At 41.8% G+C, this 21,150-nt stretch overlaps 1 protein-coding gene across 1 annotated transcript; it reads right to left on the bottom strand.

Moving 5' to 3' along the window:
• Nucleotides 1-606: 606 nt before the first annotated feature.
• thbs1b (thrombospondin 1b) lies at nt 607-10,624 on the bottom strand. The gene is made up of 23 exons (XM_085371786.1): nt 10,414-10,624; nt 10,173-10,249; nt 9,083-9,642; nt 8,888-8,963; nt 8,473-8,553; nt 8,239-8,348; nt 7,660-7,785; nt 6,551-6,647; nt 5,511-5,684; nt 5,206-5,382; nt 4,946-5,119; nt 4,561-4,688; nt 4,299-4,451; nt 3,888-4,106; nt 3,666-3,773; nt 3,106-3,265; nt 2,882-3,000; nt 2,184-2,418; nt 1,837-2,064; nt 1,450-1,721; nt 1,239-1,336; nt 1,012-1,151; nt 607-892 (listed from the first exon to the last, which is right to left on the bottom strand). Exons 2-23 carry the CDS (start codon nt 10,234-10,236, stop codon nt 885-887), a joined length of 3,507 nt encoding a protein of 1,168 aa, XP_085227912.1. The 5' UTR covers nt 10,237-10,249; nt 10,414-10,624; the 3' UTR covers nt 607-884.
• Between the last annotated feature and the right edge of the window lie 10,526 nt (nt 10,625-21,150).

Below are 21,150 nucleotides of genomic sequence, written 5' to 3' on the forward strand. Positions count from 1 at the left end.
ATGTTCAGTTTGAGACAACTTTGCCGGAATTCATGCATTACGTAAGTATGCAGTGTACATACTGTGCTACTTGGAACTCTGCTCTTGGAAGTATTCAAATTGAGACAAACACAGTTCATAGTTCTTCTACCCTAGAGATTTTAGGGTAGAAGATTTAAGAACTTTCTTGTTCCATTCATGGTTAGTCTTCCACATACATTCTGTACATGAATGCAAACATTTATCCACAGCATCATATTCCCCTTATTTCTAACTTGCTCCCCTCTCAACAGTTTTCTTAAATCATTAACAACAAAAATTCCTACAAAATGTCATCTTCATTTTTTGAGTCCTCATAAGTTGTATTTCCAGGATCTACATCCTGGTCAGACTGGTAAGGCAAAGGAAATATTCTTCTTTATTTCTTTGGGAAGTCCATCTAGAAAGTGAGGCAGAAAAGGCTGAAGAGGTGAGACAGAAAGAGAGAGAGAGAGACGTAAAGACTTGGAAGTGCATAGTTGTTTATGAGGAGCCATTCCTGTACAGAGATGAATGAGGTCTTTCAGAGAGCGGGTAAAGCAGGCAGAGCGGGGATAGAAAGGTGTTGGTGACCTACAGGCTTTGTTGGGGTTTTTTTTCACCTCTCCCTGCTCTTATAGATGTTAAGGATGGTGGTGGAGAAGGGGCTCTCTGATCCTCAAATGGCATTCAGCTGGTTGGTTTTCTTTCCAAACCGGCTTCAAGTTACCCTGAGGCTAACCATATGCCCTTCGCCCAGTCTGAGTGAGCATGCCCAAAAATAAAGAGTTGCGGCAATAAATCGGTCCCTGGACTTTGCATGAGAATATAGAAGTTCATACTTTATACAAAAAGGTGCATTCCTCAGAGCTTCCTGCGCCGTACATTTATGCATCTGTCAAAAGGAAGAGACATAACATGAAGAGATTGCAGAGGGTTTGTTTAATGTCTTTAATTCTAGAGTCCATTTTAATAGAACAATGTCAACTTTAGTGGTTTTCAAATAAAACTTACCTCTGCATTCATACTTGAGGTCTGAGAAGTATACCATCTCTTGTGAAAAGACAAAAAGACCTAGCCTTCCACCTGCATACGTCTTGTCATAGATGCTACCAGAATCAGCCATGATCTTCTTACCCTCATACATGACAACTCTGTGGAAATCAAGGAAAAATTAGACATTTGAATGCCAAACTCATGAAGGGTAACTACCTACAGACTCAAAATTATTTTCTGCCCACCGAATGTGTCCTGTTCTCGGCCTATGGATCAGATGCCATCTGTAGGCAGTGAAGTCTTTCCATCCAACGTTCTTTGGGTCATGCCAGAGAGTGCGAACCTAAAGCGTGTGAAAAAAATAAATAAAAGACATGAGTTTTTCTATTTTATTTAGGTTTGATTATCAAAAATAAATGTTTCAATTGTCCATGAAAGAACAGAAGTCCAATGTACCTGTCCTGGGGTGTTGCCTGTGTGCCAGAGGGCATTTCTGAGGTGCTCTCCTGGGCCGGTGGTGGAATTAACCACTTTGATGGACAGGCCAGAGTAACCTTGTGCCTTAGTTGGCTTATGTGACCAGTAGGTCTGTGTGATTTGCTTCCACATCACCACATAGAACCTGGAACTGGACTGGTAGCCAAACACAAAGCCGGCATAGTCATCATCCCTGTCAGTGTTGATGAAGAAAGTCCCACTGAAGTCCACTGCATTGAACTCATGGTAGCCTGAACAAAAACAGGTTGAAAGGGTGTCACGACAAGAATTGAATAGAAAAAAGAAACTTTCCTATTAGTCTTTGCAAAGTTACACATTTGGTCCAGAGAAATCGTTGGTACTTACCAACAGCAATGCCAGGGTCACAGTTAACAGTTTGAACCAGCTCTTTGCCCTGGTGGCGGACGACCCAGTTAGGATCAATCTGGGAGGTGCCTTTTGGATCCAAAGGAACCATCTGGAACTTGCGGAAGTCTGTCTCACTGATGTCAAAGTTCTCGGGACACACGTCATAGATGTCAGGCACATTGTCCTGATCAAAGTCATCTTTGCAAGCATCTCCACGGCCATCACCTGAAAAATACATAATCCAAATTATTTAATAATAATAATAATAATAATACCCAGGGTGTATAGATATATGTGTTCCAGCATAAAACTGCTTAGATGTATCCATGTCCAACTTTGCTCACCATCAGAGTCCAGCTGATCAGGATTGAACGCCAGCCTGCAGTTGTCTTTTTCATCAGGGATGCCATCATTGTCGTCATCATGGTCACAGGCGTCACCTTTGCCGTCCTTGTCATGGTCAGCCTGATTGGCGTTGGGAATATACGGGCAGTTGTCCAGGTTGTTCTGGTGTCCATCCTCATCAATGTCCTGGTTGCTGTCGCACTTGTCTCCCACGCGGTCATCATCTGAATCCAACTGCAAAATTAGAGTGTTTAAACATCCTAGTTAGATCTGGTTTATGGGGAAAATTGAGTATTAGCTTACTTGTACTCTATACACCACCAAATAACAGCTGCATTCATGTCTGAACATGTCTCTTTTGGCCTTTAATTGTGCGCTTCACTCTTTAAAAAGCACATCAGTTTAGACTTCCCCTCCTTCCCTTATTCTTCTCCTAATTCCTGTTGTTTAACACATTCCTCTTTCTCAGTGTAGCCCTAGCCCCCCACCACGCCTTACTGAACTAATGTGCCCTTCAGCTGCATACAGGATTTACTCCACCTTTTACATGCCATGATAATGCTTCAGCAACTACTGAAGCCTGCTTTGACTGAAAGGGAGATATAAAAGAGAGCCCGGGAGATGAATGTGGATTATTGTTGCCGGGTAAGACTGAAGCAAATGGGTAACAGCAATGCGTGTGTTTGCTTTTACACACCTGATCAGGATTATGTTCTAGTGGGCAGTTATCACACATGTCTCCCACTCCATCCAGATCTGTGTCTCTCTGGTCAACATTGTACACATAGGGACAGTTGTCCTTCTCATTCAGTATGCCTGGCATAAACGGAAATAAATTAGATGAAAAGGCAGCACAAAAGCAGAAAATATAAAAGTATTGTCTAAGAGTTATGCTGATTATTTTTTGTTTGCAGGTCTCACCATCTCCATCAATGTCCACTGCGCAGGCATCTCCCTCTCCGTTGCTGTCGGTGTCTGTCTGGTCTGGGTTGCTATTGTAGGGGCAGTTGTCGCAGCCGTCACCCACATCATCACGGTCATAGTCATACTGCCTGGGATTGTACACAAAAGGACAGTTGTCCTGTTTGAAAAAGAGAAAAACGCAGTGTTAGAGAAAGAGTCAATGACAGTTTTTAAGGTGCTGCGGTTGTAATTTCCAACTCCCTCCCTGCCCTTTTACAGGGAGGGGGTGATGCAGGATGAAAAGCAGCTTTATTTGTAGGCTCTCTCCTGCATGAAATGTTGGGATTAGCAGCACACAGCGCAGCTCCTTCAGAACCTCAGCATTGGAATTTGAGGTTTTGGCTCAGCCTTGGGAGAAACATTTGTTTTTCTTTTGAGCGCCACCCTCCTCTACCCTACCCCCATCTCCACCTGTCCTCTTATTAGACAACGTGATGAATGCAAAAAGATGTGCACAGGCACCGTTTCACACTTATTCCTTGTACAATCTTATTTCCTGTCTGGAAATGTTTACTTACCCTATCATCAGGAATACCATCATTGTCATCATCATTGTCACAAGCATCTCCAATGCCATCCTTATCATAATCTTCTTGCCCTGAGTTCGGGAGGTTGGGACAGTTGTCCTGAATGAACAACAACAGAGTCAGTCTCAGCCATTATAAGCAATATTTAGATATTTTCACTTTAACTCTGCAAAAACATTGACATTTCTTTGCAGCTGCTTTGCTACTACGTACTTTTTTGCAGTGGTAGGTGGCGTTTTCAACACACACCAAATCTGAATTGGGCCACCCATCCAGATCTGTGTCCTCTCCGCAGATATGGCCATTGCCAGCATAACCAGGTTTGCACTCACATCGAAACATGGGGTCAGCAAAGTGTCCAAGATAGTTACAGCGGGCATTTTTGTTACAGTCATGGCTTCCATCGAGGCAGGGATTACGGGGTGAGCACACCTGTAGATTGAAGATGAGATGAATATCAGTGGTGAGACGAGCTCTGCATAGTTTAAATTCATGACATTCTCTCCTTAGAAAGGCACATATTCATCACAACACATTAGTATGACCTCTCCCTGTTATCAGTATTTGTTTAATAAAAGTTGTCTCTCTTGCTCTGTTTTTGGCTTCAAACAGGAATCTGCTTGCCTGCTTATTAGCGGCGGCCTGCTCCACACCATGGCCAAACGGCTGGGGTCCTGAGTAACGAGTTGGGCAGGGCAAACAGTTGTAGCCTGGAACGGTGTTCTCGCAGCGGTGCACCCCATTAAACTCAAAGCACGCATCAGGAACCTCTTTGCACTGTTTTCAGGATAAAAAAAGAATCACAGTTATGGTTACGATGTTGCCTGAATTCTAATATATGACTGTAGCTGCTTTAATCATTGAACAACAGCTAAAGACGTTTTACCTCATCAATATCTTTACACTTGATCCCATTGCCAGTGTATCCTGCTGGGCACTTCCCACACTTCCAGGAACCATCGGGAAAACTTGTGCACTTGGCACCAGCAAAGCAAGGGTTGGACAGACATCCATCTGAACACAGCAATGCAGTCATCAAAATCCTTCATATGTAACCTGCTTTTAATCTTAGTAATCCTAATCTTCCAGTTATGATCTCATTGAGATGGTACACTTACGTATATTTAAAAAAAAAACTTCAATAAATAAAACCTACATTGAAGTGGATGCCAACAATAATGCTGTAAAGACTAAATTTTAAAAACATGAATAATAAAAAATACCAAATACATGGAATATGTGGAACTCCTTTAAATGATAAAATGCCTCACCGATTGGGCAGGGGGTCTTGTTGCACCTCTGGATGTCCTTGGCTTCACCGACGCACTCTTTACCGCCGTACTGTGGTGCAGGATTATTGCACAGGCGTTTCCGAGTCTGTTGACCACCTCCGCAGGTGAGACTGCATGAATCCCAGGGAGACCAGGGACCCCAGTTGCCATTGACTGATGAAGACATGAAGAAAGCATGATCAACGTCTTCTCTTGCTTTACACAGTAGCAAAATCCAACTGTAGTATGAAGAAACTTACTGGGACACGGGGACTTTGTACACGTTTCAGTTTGCCGGCCTTCTCCAACACAGTCCTTGCCTCCTAGCTGAGGAGTTGGGGAGTTGCAGAGGCGGATTCGGGTGATGACACCAGCACCACAGGTGACCGAGCATGATGACCATGGTGACCAGTGGCTCCAGCTGCCGTCCTGCTTGACTAAAGGCCACAAGACAAGGTCAGAGATCAGTTATCAAGAGCCAAAAAGTTGAACCACGGTGACATCAAATCATAAAAAAGTCACACATATTTTCTGTCTGTTCTTGTTGTTGGTTAAGTTAACTCACAGCGCTTGTCACACTCCTGGAGGTAACAGTCTCGGGTTTGCACAGAGGTGCCCTCACAGTTGTTATTGATACGGTCGCAAGAGCGCCCACGCTGCTGGATGCCACGCCCACATGACACGGAACAATGGGTCCATTCAGACCACGGCGACCAGCCGTCCTCTGCATAGTCGCTCGCTGAGCAGGAGGGAGAGGGAGAGAATATGAGAAGGAGGCGAAGAGGGAGACAATAAAAGAGCTATTGCAGCGAAGCAGCACCCCCTCGCAAACAGCCCCTAACCTTAAATGAGGAGGGGAAGCTCTAAAAGCAGTGGACTAATGGTCTGGATTTAACTGGGAGACACAGCTGTTGTGAGCATACGTAGAGGACTAACTGGAGAAATAGAAAGGCCTCCTGTCCTCAGGATGGACAGGGATGCCCCACTGGCTTATGTTTTCCAAAGAGGAAACAGCTTTTGAAAACATGACCCTGGGTCTGTAATGACTTCAGCAAGTGGCTGAGGCCGGGATGAATGCGGCTCCCAATGTTTACTTTTAGGGAAGCATCGCAGCCAAGTCTGCCAAGGTATGAAGAACATGCCACCTCCCCTCATGTAAAAGATGGCTTCACTAAACAGAAAACCAATTTTCCATTCCCCTTTAACCAATTTGGCAAATTGCAGCCATTTCAACTTAAAGATTCAAAGATGTTTTAGAGCACAAAGCGCCAATGTTCCAAACACATAAGCACCCTTTCATACTAATGCAGTTAAATCATCTTTAAAACTAGCATTTTTTCTAATGAAGAAAAAGCTTTACATCAATACATCAAGGGAAATATTTGTGGTTTTTTGTTTTATATGGCAAATAAAATAGAAACAGCTCGCTCAGGGAATGGTACAGTGTTAGCTGAAATGTCATACACTTTACACTATGTGGACCATTAATGTAACATTTATAGTGCAGGTTTGCATACCTATAATTATTTTAATTACAGTGTGTCTTTGTATAGCTATGCAGGTCATAATAAAATGTGTTGGAGATCGTAGATTAGAAATGCTTACGTGTTCCACAGCGTGGGCAGCACTCTCCATCGGGAACAGTAGCATTAGCACAGGGGATCAGGGGGCAGGAGATCTTGCGACACACAGTAGCAGAGTTCTGCAAAAGCACAGAGATCAAATTCATTTTTAAATATTTGGATATCACTCAAGTTTTGCTGCAATTTTCCTCCAAACTCAGTCCAGGCACTCAGTCAAGTCCCAGTGCTTGAATGGAATTTGAAACACTGGACCCTTCACAACGGCGTCACTAATGTGGAGTTTGTGGGGTTGTTTAAATCCATTTAAATTAGTGCATGTTTGAAGATATGTTTTTAATCGAGGCCTCGCCCATGTACGTGCAACCATCTCATTAAATTCTCTATTGGTCATGTGAGTTTAATCATGGAAGAATGAGTGATAAGCAAGAGTTCTGGCTGAGAACGGGGACCCCTGCAGCCAACACCTGCCGACTAGGTCAGGGGAGGGTGGGAAAGAGGCCAAAGTCCTAATAATGGATATGGGTTTCAGCATGGAGCCGGACTGGGCACAGAGCCCCGAACAAGTAAAGCCAGCCTGCCAGCACAACCTGTGAGGGTTCACTATGAATGACTCAGGCATAAGAACTGCCTTTTGACTATGCATGCTAATGTTCTCCCTCCAGGAACTGATCACTGACAGGGAAAAAAGCGGAACCTGGAAGAAGTAGTCTATCTGCACAGGGAGAAATAAGCAAATGAACCCACTGGTGAAATGCAGGAAGATTTCCTCCCAAGTATTTTACATCTACATCCTCCTGTCCACTTGTCAAAGCCAAGGTCTTGTTCTTAATTATGGGCAACGGATCACTTAAGTCCCTCAAGCCCCTCAAGGCCACAGTCAAGTTGAACTTCTGACAGCAGACCTGTCATTACAACAATAAAGACTGTTGGCCTCCTGCCCAGTCGCCACACTACTTACTAATTACTGACCAGATCAGTTGTGTTGTGGTTAAGTGTGTCTGCCCATTGTGGGCTGTCATCACAGTGCGCGTGCTTGTGTGTGTGTACATGTAAAGAGAAGTCAGAGCATTGAGTAAGTCCTCCTCACACGTGTGTTTAAGTACACTGGTGGGAGTGCTGTGGAGATCTCACCTGACAAGTGCACTCGGTGCAGTCATCCACGGTCCACTCGTCTCTGTTCTTGCGAACGATGCCATTGTGGATACAGACACCACTGTGAATTCCAATGTGGGATTTAATAAGCTTGTTTTCATCCGTCTGAGGAAAAGAGAAACAAGAAAAATAGACTTATGATAATGAGTTGTTAGCTTGGTTGTTAAAAGAGAAAAAATGTGAAGCCCCTTTTAAAATTCACAAAGTAACAGAGATACAATTCTGAAGAAATGCAGGAGGTAAGCAAATTCAGCGTCAGCACAGAGGAAAGAATTATATGATGTACAGAGTAATAAACAGTAAAACTACACAGTAAAAACCATTTGCAGTTTTTCTGATACTGATTTGCTGAAATTACAGATGATTTTCTGTCAGATGCCTTCTCAAGTTTCATTCACAGTGCAGAGCTTTACAAATATTTAAGAGCTCAGTATCTCCTTTGATTAAAATACAGACAACTGTACACACATCTGACGTACACACAGGCAAACAGATAACCAGCAAAGAGGCAGACGTCACTTAGGTTCTTCTACACTGTCTTCTGGGTTTGCTCCTTACCAGCTTGCGGAGTTCAGTGGACAGCTCCTTGACCACCACACCAAGACCCTTCAGCTCTTTAAACATACTGAGCAGGTCCTCACAGGAGAAGCCACACACCATCTGCAGGTCTTCACCAGAATACACAACAGTGAGAAAAACATACTTAATTTTTATTTCAGATTAAAATTATTTAATTCTCATATAGTTTAGAAAAGTTTGCAGACTGAGTGCATCAGATGCAGCAATGCCTACCTTTAGTCTTATGGCCACTGTACTCAGTTCTGATGGCCGAGGAGCCATTGAGGTTCCTCAGGACCATGGTGTCAGTCATGGCTGAAAGAAAAATACTGCTGTGAATCAGTATACTATTTCAATGGTAATATATTAATTAATAAGGTCGAGCATAATGCCCCGCAGCAGTAAATTATGCAAAAAAGTAATTAGTTCATTCTGCATAGGCTGGAGAACATACTGTGAGACCACAGAGCTCTGAGATATTTGTAAACTGGCATTCCTTTTTGGCATCTCGTAAACAGCTTCTCGGGCAGTGTTTGGTACAGAAATCAGCAGACAAACGGAGTACACGCAGATTTCTTTGATAAGGAATTGCTCGCACTTGAGAGTGCATGGAGCAGATGAGTGATTGGTAAACACTTTGAGTACTCACCGCTTTGGCATCCTTTGTTGCGCAGAATAGCTTCCAGAGTCGTTCCAAACACAAACCGCACGTTTTGTAGGACCCCCTGCAAGTATGAGTGTGCAGTTTAAGCACCGGTACACAATTCGAAAAGTTCATCACACTCAAAGTATTTAAAAAGAAATTCCTTCCTGACATATGCTGCTCCATTCTCTCAGCTCTCACCGTGAACTTGTCCTTCACGGCTCCCTTGCCAACCCTGAGCTGCGCGCTGGCCGGAGTCTCCTGCGTCAGGATGCTCTGAATTGGCGCATCCAGTTCGGCGGTGTTCACCTCATCGCATCCCACGTACAGCTTTGCCCAGTCCTCCTGCACGAACAGCGTGATATTTTTCCACTGACCCGTAGCCAGACCCACATCTTCGATGGAAACCACCTGCTGCTTGTTCTCGGTGGAGAAAACAATGTCCAAGGTGTTCGCTTTGCCGTTTGAGACGACCTCAAACACGGGTCCGGATCCATCCTTCTTCTCCACAGTCAGGAGGCTTCCCCTGGTGCGTCTGAACTGCTTAAAGTTGAGCAGTAGGAGGAAACCCCGCTCGGCATGGATGGAATCGATCAGGTCCCTAAACGAGTTCTCGGGGACCGGGGGGATCAGGTCCGGGTTGAGGATCTTGTAGGCGGGGCTGTACGGGTCGTCTCCTTTCACCAGGGTCACCCCGTGGTTCTTGCTGGGGACTTTGACGAGCTCAAACAAGTCATACACGCTATTGTCGTCTCGACTCTCTGCGGGTGAATAACAATAAGGAGTCAGCCTTTGTGAGGCGCTGGATTTCTATTGTTTTCACTTTTAGAGTACTGCAAAACGTTTTTAAAGCCATACCAGCTCCTTTATATTCTTTTTTTTAACCTCCTAGGACCTGGCGTCCACATATGTGGACATCACATTTTGGGTTATTTAGACCAAAATATTAAATTTTGCTCTACAAGGGCCTGATATCCACTTACGAAGACATTATACTGCTACTGTTCTATCGAAAATTTAAACGAATATCCTCATAAGTGGCTCTCATGTTTCTTAGAAACAAAAATCAGGTAAAACAAAAAATCTGGTAATTCTTTGTTTTTACATTGTTTGGGTACCAATATGCCCAAATATCAAAGAGAAATCAAAATTGCATGCCATGGAAGAGTTCGGGTCTTAGGAGGTTAAATTAAAAACAAACACAAAAAACAAACACAAGCTTTCTTTCCCCTTATCTTCCACAAGAATCATACTGACAAGTTTTAACCAGTTCAAACTGAGACAAACTCACCTGCGACTCTCGCAGCCTCGCAGGTCCAAAGCATCAATAACAAAAATATCCCCGGCAGCTTCATGGTGATCTGCGGTCTGTGACAAATAACCACAAAAACACAGCAGTTCCATTTTAATTTAAAGCATTAATGATATTGTCAGAAAGAGTCAGCCTGCAGCAGGTATACACCTAAAATACAGCTGCCCAAAGAGCGATGGCTGACGCTGCTGCAAAAACACTCAGAATATTTACCACTTACCTGCTTAAAGCAGCAGGTCCAAAGTAATAAAATCCGGAAAAATCTGGAGAAATCCAACAATTAATCCCCAAGCATGAATTTGTGACGAGTTGTTTTTATGTATACATATATTTATAAAGTTCCACTGCGAAAAGAAGGAAAATAATGACAAAAAGAAATTATTGTATTTTAGTTTTTGTTATATAGAAATTTCTCCCTCCGGTGTCAGCCGCTAAAATACAGCTTTTTAAGCCGAAGGGGGGACAAAGTGCTATTTAAATAGTTTGATGCCATTCCTAAGAAGTAGCCTCGTCCAATCACGGTGAGGGGAGAAAAAGGGACGACCTTATCCTCTTAGGAGAGAGAGAGAGAGAGAGAGAGCGCGCGCATTTTCCACTGCGGGACCAACTTCACTGCGTTGCCTTCAGAGTCTTAATAGTCCAGTGTTTCATCTCAGCGTCCATCCATCAGCCCTCACAGGCATTTCCGTCTCACAGCTACAGCGACGTGACACATTTATAGCGACGTGTTTCTAACATTCACAGTAGAAAAAACAAGTCTGTTTTCAGACTTACTTCTGCTTTGAACTTTTTATATAAACTTGTTATATTTCTCATACTAATACTGTGGTGTATTAACTTTAAAAAATACTATAAAAATTACACAATGAACCACTTTTTTTTTTTTTTTACCTCTGCTTAAACAGATGAAAGCTAGATATCAGAGTATATTTGGTGTGACTTGAGCTTCACAGATTATGAGCCTCAGTTTGCTGCAGTTCCGGATCTATCCGCTAGGAGCCGACGTATTCACTCCAGAGATGCCCGAGGCATTTCAAGGTGTTGCTGCAGCACACCTGAACTGACACATTGTTTTCATTGCCATTCAGTTCAGAAGAACTATGTAATAAGGTATTATATAATTTATTTAGCATATTTGGGCATTTTTTAGTGCACCAAGCATCAGGTCTAGGCTTGATTGATTGAGGCTCAACCAAACAGAAGTGTGGGAAGTGGGAGTGACATATAGAAAACATATAAACCAGTATGAAATGATGCAATTTCTTTAAAGTAACTCTTCCCCGCCAGACCACGCACAACTGTTCAGTTTTGTTTAAGATGGCCAGCTAACACGCTCTGTGTTCCTGGTTGAAGTGTAGAAGGGATGTTGAGCAGCTATTTTAGCTGCTGTTCTTACATATAAGTAGCACAGATGCTCTCTAAGAAATACCAATATTTTGCTATTATAATAAGCCATTAATAGTGGATAATGAACAGCGCAAGACTGTTCCTTATTTTCGGCTTCTCGGTGTAAACAGATGTCAGCTTCACACTTTAAACCTCCAAGGCAGTTATTTACAAAAAAAATCTTTGGTCGAATCATCTAATATAAACAGCTGTTATACTTTTTATACTAAATAAGAAAATTTATTGAGAGATTTATGAAGCACGGGAAGGAGCTCAGATTTGCAGAAACGTCAGATATACCTAAGGAGAGATCTGCACGAAGAGACTTACATATGAATCATTTCTATAAATTAGTTCTTCTGGTCAGGTTGCAAATGTCTCAGCTTTCTTTGGTACTGCACTATTGCAGTCTATTTCATCCATGTGGTTTATTCATACATGCGCTGTGATCTTTGCCTTTCATTGTCTGTATCTAAATAAGATGTGATGTTTCCTTACCCTTCCAATTTTCATCTGTCAGGAATGTAACATCCTGCCTTTGATAGACATTTAGAGGACAGACTTATAAGACATTCTAGCCAAAGATCAAGGGAAAGGGAGAATTTCATAGCAAAAGTCACCTCTACCCCCACCTCTGCTGCTTCTTGTGATAGCATACACATGCATCTTTTGACATAGAAGTAGTCATGCTTATCTCCTATTCTCAGACACAGAGAAGCTCTTTTGGCTCTTCTTATGAGTCTAATTTATCTAATTGATGCTTAATAGACATACACTTATGTGTAATTTGACAGGCTTCAGAGCTATGAGTTTAACAGATAGTTGTGCGATGATACTGAATGGTGGTTTAGATGTCGGGGAATGGCGCTGTACCCTGAGGGGTCCTAAGGTCAGAGCTGAGCTGACTTTTCTGGTGCCTGCGTGTCTGTCTCAGATTCAGGACCCTTAATGGAAACTGTAGGTAGCTTGTTTCAGCCTGCGGAGGACCCAATGTCACTCGGGTGTCAGGTCAGTTGGCTGGATTTTGATTTAAAAACTTAACAATAAAGATTTGTCGGTTGGAGAGGTGTTAACCTGAATGAGCAAATGGAAAGACTGCACAAATCGTGTGTTTGTTTGAGCTCATTTGGTGTTTGGTTCTTAATTTTGTAAGCTTAGCTTGCAAAGAGGGGAAATCATGCTGAGAAGAAAAATGTGCTGCTGTTTTGGCATCGGTGAATATAAATAAAGGATCAAGGGGGAAATTTTGTCTGAATACACACAAGACTGCTGTGCAGATGTGCGTACAGTGCACATGCATTTACACATGTAGATACTTGGCATCCTCTCTAAAAGACGACCCACAACAGAAGAGAGGAAAGGAAGAGGGAGAAGTGAGTGGAAGGTAAAGACAAAGGAAAGAGAAAGAAAAGACAAAAGGAAAGGAGAGAAGATGATGCACAGAGGAGAAGAAATAGAGACGAGAAAGTGAAAGGAAAAGAGATCATGATAATTTCGGATAAGGAATATTGCAAGGGAAGGAGGATAAAGGGAAATGAGAAGGAGGAGAGGAAGAAGTGATGGGGAAAGCAAACAACAACAGCATAAAGGTAAGGACAAGGAAATGGAAATGAGGGGGAAAATTAAGAGAGGAAATGAGGGAAGCAAAGGAAAAACGTGGAAAAGAAGTGACAAACAAGCAAAAAGTATCAGGGAAACAAACCTTCTCTCAATCCAGATTCTTCCATTAGTACACAACATATTTGTTTAGAGCATAAATTCCAGCTGAGAACTGTTGTTTTAAATCCAATACATGTTTGATTGCATGTTTATCAATGATTGTCTGGCTAGTTACTCCATTTTGCAAACATCTGCATCTTGTTTAACGTGACCACACACACATACTGCTAAAATATTCAACATTTGAGACAACAAATCAGGCATGAACACCAAACAGTGTGATTGAGCTTATTCATGGCTTTGTTTCCTCTTCAACTACCTCAGTAAGTCATCTATGGCTCGCCTACAAATGGTCCAAAATGCAGCTGACAGGCTACTCACTAGATCCTCTATGTGGTGTCATGTAACACCTCTTTTGTCTTCATTGCACTGTCTCCACCTAAAATTCAGAATCAAATGTAAGGTGTCATTGTTCACTTTCAGAGCGCTGCATAGTCAAATGCCTGGCTTCAATAGAAACTCTTGCACCAATATATAATGTATAACGTGGAAATCATTAAGCTCTTCTGACTAAACCTTGGTGGTTCCTTGTTCTAGACCAGGGTTGTGTATAAGGCCTGAGGGCTAGGATCAACCTGGGAAAGACTCAAATCTGGCCCACTGGCCCACAAATAAGCTCATTACTTACTTGTGTGGGCTTGTTTTTAACTTTTTGGCATTATCATTGTTTTAATGTTTGTATTTGCTGATTGTTGTTGTCAAGCACTTTGTGATCCTTATTAGAAATTGTTTGAACACACGTAACATCAGTGGCTGAAGATAATCTGTAGCATTGGAATCACCATCGGAAGTGTAAACATGTCCTGCTGTTGGTGGAAAATTGCCATATTTGATTGTTTTTAACTTATACTAAGCATGAGTATGAAAGCACACAATTTGAGACAATTAAGAGAACCGTTTAAAGGAAACCATAAGAAGTGATCACCTAAGACATTAAAGTCTTTAAAGGTGGCATAAACCGGAACTGTCCTTGGAGCTCTGCACAAACACAGGAGAGCGTGTTATCTCTCCATAGAAATGCTTTGCTTTGTCCTCAAAACCTGGACTTTTTTTGTTTAAGGAAGCGGTGTCAACCACAAAGCCAGCATGCTGCCTAACAAGAAGACAGAAAAGCAGAAACAAAGAAAAGGTGACGAAGAGGAGGTAATAAACAAGAGGAGGCAAAAAAACAGTCCAGTACATGCACATACATGCCATTTCACAGGCCAGTCACTGAGTGGAATAATCCATCATCTGCTATTCCCTGTAAGTCATAACATAGAAGTGACATTATTTTATGACCGCTGAACAAAACTTTCCATCGCACCTCTGTTTGCCCTCCTGTTTTTGTTGAAGTTCAGCATCGTGGCAGGCCATGACCCATCCTCAGGCCTGCTTTCACATTCTACGGTACTGGTTACTAAGTTATTTCTCCCGTAATGTAGAGTCAGAGGAAAGTGATTCAAGAGGTTGGAACTGAGGGTGATAAATTTATTGGTAAGCTGTCAGTCATTTGGTGAGTATGACAGGTATGATGATACACCTGAAGTTGTATAATACCTGCATGGAAAAACACAAATGAATGTTTCCCGGAATTTATGGTACTACCTTAAAAGGTTGTTTGAGAAAACATGACATGCTGAATAATAGGTTAGTCAAAGGCAAGAGTGAGCAATTAATTTTCCCAAGGGGCTGTTAGGATGCCTGGGTCGTTGACCCGGAGTTTTATATTATTTGTCATTTCGAGTCTTTTGGTTTCTCTGTCAGAGTTGTGCCTGCTGGTTTCTGTTCTGTTCCATAGTTCTTTATCCCCGTGTCAAGTCTGCGTCTCTGTGTTATGTTTCCTGTTTTACTTTGAAGGTCCATGTCTTGTGTTAATGTATCTGGTTTTGCTTCCCATGTTTCGTTAGGCCTGATTTGCCCCAGCTGTGTTTCCCTCCTGTTACCCATTCCCTGATTGCTCCCTCTGTGTATTTAAGCCCTGTGTTTCTCTGTGTCTGTGTTGTGATCTACCCTTATCTTGCTGTGTGTTCTGTTTGTGTAAGTTTACCTTGGAGTCTTAGTTTTGTTACTTTTTTGGAGTTCTGCATTAAAGCTTTATTTAAGTTCACCTTTTGTCTCTGAGTGTCTGCACTTTGGGTCCTTTTCCTGCCTGCACACAGCCCTTTCATAACAGGGGCTGCATGGGAAACAGACTGTTGCAGACGGACCAATAAGATTATAAAGAGACCAAATTAATGCTGAGCAGAATTGAGTTGACCAAAAGCTGAGTATCACCAAATTCCCATAAGGATGCTCAAAGTTGCAGCTTGTGCTGTCACACTTCTTCAATTTGAGACAGCGTGATGAATTGCAGCCTCTTACAGTTATTCCCACGCCCTGCTTGCAATTATTACTGAGAAGATGACATGGGGAATTTTTCCCAGTCGGCAGCTCATAGTCACCCTAAATTCAACATGGCGTGAACTCAGCACATGGTCTTCTTTGCCTCATCATCAGAGAGAAGATGAGCCAGAGATTCTGGGTTAATGCAGAGAAGGAAGCTGAGAGAAAAAAGGCAAAAAAAAGGGGGCAATATTCATTTTGCCTGATGCTTGTAAGTGTTTGTGTTTGAAGATGTTTTTTTTTTTAAACTTTGTCAAAGCTCCACAGTCATGCTTTCCAGATGAGAGAACTTACTTGTCATAAATTAAATTATTTACCATCTTAATCATGTATATGTTTATCTTCTCACAGCCCAAAATCTATAGATCACAGATGGGGGGATGCTGCACCTGAATCAAAACTGGTTCAAAACATACGTAGAAAACAGGAAATACTTTGTATCAATAGGTAACTTCACATCTGAGCAGACAAGTATCACATGTGGAGTTCCCCAAGGTTCCATCTTGGGACCCCTTCTGTTTAACATCTACATGCTCCCACTGGCACAGATTATAAACAACAACAAAATAAACTACCACAGCTATGCAGATGACACACAAATATATATCACAATGTCACCAGGAGACCGAGGCCCTGTACAGGCTCTTGGTAAATGCATTGAGGAAATCAATGACTGGTTGTGCCACAATTTTCTCCAGCTAAACAAAAACAAAACTGAGGTAATAGTCTTTGGCGCCAAAGAAAAACGATTACAGGTCACCAGAGAACTTCAATCTATACATCTAAAAACCACAAACCAGGCGAGAAATTTGGGTGTAGTGATGGATGCAGACCTAAACTTAGAAAAACACATTAAGACAATAACAAAATCAGCTTACTATCACCTCAAGAATATTTCAAGGATCAAAGATCTGATGTCTCAACAGGACCTGGAAAAACTAGTCCATGCATTCATCTTTAGTAGGCTTGATTACTGTAACAGCATCTTTACAGGTCTACCTAAAAAATCAGTCAGACAACTACAGCTCATTCAGAACTCTGCTGCTCGAGTCCTCACTAAGACCAAAAAAGTGGACCACATCAGTCCAGCTCTGAGGTCTTTACACTGGCTGCCTGTCCGTCAGAGGATAGACTTTAAAGTTCTGATGCTGGCCTATAAAGCTCTGAATGGTTTAGGACCAAAATACATCAATGACCTCCTGACCCAGTATGAACCATCCAGATCCCTCAGGTCATCTGGATCCGGTCTTTTATCAGTTCCCAGAGTCAGAACCAGACACGGAGAAGCTGCATTCAGCTTTTATGCTCCTTATATCTGGAACAAACTCCCAGAAAGCCTCAGATCAGCTGAAACACTCAGTTTATTTAAATCCAGGTTGAAGACTCACCTGTTCTCAGCTGCATTTGAATAAAGCACCAAATCCACACTTTAAGCTTAAATTTCAAAACTTACATTAACTACTGATTTTATCTACTGTTCTGATTTTATCTGTTTTGATTTTATATACTGTTGTTTGTTTGTTTGTTAATTAGTTAGTTAGTTTATTTGCTTGTTTTAATCAATTTTAAATCATGCTTTTTATTTGTTCTTGTTTCTAATGTCTCTGTAAAGCACTTTGAATCACCTTGTTGTTGAATTGTGCTATACAAATAAACTTGCCTTGCCTTGCCTTGCCATTCATCTATATTCATGTCATGTCAGCCTGCGCTGGTGTTTGTGTGTCTATGACCATTTGGAGTATATCCTGGTTTTGTTTCATTTATGTAGCAGCAAAGCCAAATACTTTGTGGCTCCAGCTTCTCGACTGTGAGTACGTGCTTCTTTCCCGCATTATTTGATGTAAACAAGACATTTTTTAAAATGATTTTTAGACCATTTTACAGACATAGCAATCAGTGAGTCAGAATAAAATGGTTTTTTAAGTCTTTGTTCTTCTTGTTAAGCTTGGTAAGAATTCTTGCCTCAGCATTTCAATAAAACTACTTTTATTATTACTGTGTAAACAATACAACGGCAAGACAGACAGACAGACGGATAGGCATTCTTCAACGCCACCAAACCCGCTCTGCTTCTTTACGGCAATTAAGCCACACAAAGCGTATAGACACAGCGCTTCGATGGACAAATTGAGCCTGTACTGTATACATCTTATTAAAATGAATGGACACTGAATGCCAAAACTTGCAGGGCATTCACAGAGCGACACTAAAGGTTTCGGTCAATAATCCAAAACAATGAAGTGACTGTTAGACAAACTCTGTCAGACCCGATGCACACGGGAGCTCAAAATCCATTTTCCAGTGATGCAGACCTACAGATGACCACCTGTACATTTCTTTCATTGAACCCTCCTTTTTATGCTCTCACTAATTCCCAATAAACTACCCATTGGTGTGTTCACCCATGACATTACTGCGACCAAGCCATTATAGCTGGGTCCGCGTTAAAAGACATTAGTTGCCACAGGCTCTCTGCGCAGTGATTTCTAAATATCTAATAGTGTCTAGGAATGTAGTCTTGATCCAGTTCCATCTTCAGCCTATTAGGAGGTCACGGTGTGCCAGCTTCTTTTCATGGGCTTCCATGGACAATGTAATTTGCATTCCAGAGCTCAGTGGGTTGGGGGGAAAAGACGTCTGGGTGTTCTGAATCATCTGATATAATTGCTGCTGAGAGCGTAACTGCCGATTCTATTTAATTCTAATGGGGCCTCGAGTGAAATGTTTTCCCCAAATTTGGCAAATTAATACAAAGGCCTGTCTTGACCATTAGCAACTTCACAGCTGTTAACCAGCTGTTTACAGTCCAAAAAAAAAGATACCCTGTGTTACACAGGCAGCCGTGCACGAATGAAAACTTTTTAATAGGTCTGCCTGTCATTTTGCTTCAAAATATACTACTTTCATTACATATTAGTGGCACATGCTCTTCTACTCAAGTGCAGTCATGTTGTTGAGCCACAGCTCTTTTTCATTTCACTCTTAATAACCGCCTTTATTAAATTTGCCTAAGGAGGAGACACTGTTAGACAGTAGCAATGTATGAAAGCAGTTTAAAGCTTTCACAAAGGGTTAAGTCTATTAAAACAGGAGTCATATATGTGTTTTTTCCTTATTTAGAATCATTAGATGGTAAGATGGTGCACTGTCCTGTGATAGTCTGCCTGTAAAGAAGCTGTTGCACTTTCTTCTTTGGAAATAACTTTCCAGACTCATTTCCCCTTCATGGAATGTTTTTTTTCCGGGTGGATCAAACTCACGTTTGGGGCAAAATAAAGCGGGTGAACTCTGCTCATATAAATTGGTGCTCTCCGAACAACACAGTTTTTATTTTATTTCAATTTTATTTATATAGCGCCAAATCATAACAACAGTTGCCTCAAGGCAGTTGGGGCAGAAGAGAAATTGCTGATCTACTGCTGTATTTTTCAAAGCAGCTGGATGTTACAGCTATGCAAGGTGTGCTTTAGTATTGGTGCTGTGATGCATCAGGCTATAGCAACAAGGAGATATTTCTCATTGCATATGGATCACACTGAAGTGCACTGGGTAAGTGTCATTTTTCAATGTGCAGGGTTAAGACTGCTCCGGGTCAAACACTTTGTGGAAACAATTCTTTCTATTTAGTAGAGATCTTGGTAATGCCTTTGGGTAGTTACCCTCATGGCACACTTTACTAGGGGCTTGTTAGTATCTGGTTAGACTCCTTACCTTCAAAGCTGCTTTAATTATATGGCATATATTTACCAAGGTGGTGGAAACATTCTTAAGAGATTTGATCCATGTTGCACCTGCACATCCATCATGCAAATCTCCCTTTCTCAAAATCCTATACCAAAAGTGCTTCATAGCATTGTGACACAGTGACCTCATCTCACCACGCAATGTTTCTCCAATCTTCTACTTTTCTATTTTGGTATGGTGATGTTAATCATAGCCCCAGTTTCCTGTTGTTAGCTCACAGTAGTGCCACCCAGAGTGGTCTTCTGCTGCTGCAGCCCATCTGTTTTAAGGTTTGTTGTGTTGTACATTCAGAGATACTCTTCTGCATATCTTGGTTATGATGAGTGGTTATTTGAGTTATGTTGCCTTCCTATCAGCTCAAAGCAGTCTGGACTTCAATGAGATATTTTGACACAGGGAACTGCTGCTCGCTGAATATTTTCTCTTCTTCACACCATTCTCACTAAACTCTTGAGATGGCTGTATGGGAAAATTTCAGTAGTTCGGCAGTTTCTGAAATACTCAGACCGGTTAACAGCGATGCCATCTTCAAAGTTTGAAGTTCAGCAGGTTGTTCTGACTATGTGTACATGCCTAAATATGTAAATTATAAACAAAATAAGATTTAAAGATGTTTATCCTGCAAGTCAACATTACAGCTTTATTAAAAATTCCATCTAGTGTCATGGATACAGTCAATCAGGTACGCATCTATATTTTACTACAATGATGTGTAAAAAATCAAGTGCAGATAAAATAAACATTATCTGTGGGAGTTCAATATTGCTGTACTTTAAAGGTAGCAATAATACATACCCTGAGACGAGAGCACAGTGCTCTTTGTTTTATGTTGTTGCACTTTCTTTATGTTGGGCTTTGTTAGCAAAATCTTGAGGTCTAACCGCTAGCAGAGAATGCAATAGGATTTTTGATAGTTCTACAACTGGCTTCTAACATGATGTACTTGCTAAGGCACCTGCAGAAAACTGAACCAGAACAAACATGAATTTGCTTTTACAAGTGGAAAATCACTTTCCCTCAGGCCTATTACTCTGCATATAAGGCCTCCATCACTCACCTTTTATGTAACAACATACGCACAGGCATTCATCTTCAAACACCTCAAGTTTAGTAGTTTGGGGGAATTATAAACAGTGGACATCTTTTATGACTGCTCAGACATTCTTCTGGGACACCCACTTCAACTGCGGTGACCTGACGTAAAGCAGCAGTAAACAACTTTCGTCTCTATTTGGTGAGCCAAAGAGGTCACCTGTCACGTCCACATTCCCAGCATACCTACATATACCGAGAGCCTTGTTCTGTATGCTAGCTTCATTTATCTAAGACCTCGACAGAAATCCCTGTTATTAGCTTTTAACTCACTCAACATAATAAGAGGCATTACAATACCCCTCCTTGTCCTGCGTCATCAGTGAAAGCGACTCACAGCTCATGGAGGACGTTTGGACAGGCCTGATTCAAATGGACTTTGCGTATCAGGTCTGTTAAGTTCAGAAGCTGCACATTTTTGTTTGAGAATAGCTTTTTAAACTCGCTTTCTCTTAGCAGTTTGGTTGTAATTGCCACAGTGTCTGTGAACCTTACTTACAGGGAGAGTTAAAAAAAAAGGAAAAGAAAAATGCTGTGCTGAAATGACTCAAGGGGGCATGGACAAAGAGGAGGATTGGTCTAGACCTGCACAGCCAAAATCAAGCAACACACAATTAGATGAGTGTGCCAAATGCCAGCAGTTACGGAGAAG

The sequence above is a fragment of the Diplotaxodon limnothrissa genome, linkage group LG15 (assembly GCF_057381915.1).
Source record: "Diplotaxodon limnothrissa isolate DT_005_m linkage group LG15, D_limnothrissa_male_GT1.1, whole genome shotgun sequence".
NCBI classification, from domain to species: Eukaryota; Metazoa; Chordata; class Actinopteri; order Cichliformes; family Cichlidae; genus Diplotaxodon; species Diplotaxodon limnothrissa.

Coding starts and splice junctions, on each gene's coding strand:
- thbs1b (XM_085371786.1), bottom strand. CDS start 10,236: ATGAAGCTGCCGGGGATATTTTTGTTATTGATGCTTTGGACCTGCGAG. Junction 5,685..6,550: donor CTGCCCACGCTGTGGAACAC/GTAAGCATTTCT, acceptor CCTCCTGCTCAG/CGAGCGACTATGCAGAGGAC. Junction 2,065..2,183: donor TGATCAGCTGGACTCTGATG/GTGAGCAAAGTT, acceptor TGTATTTTTCAG/GTGATGGCCGTGGAGATGCT.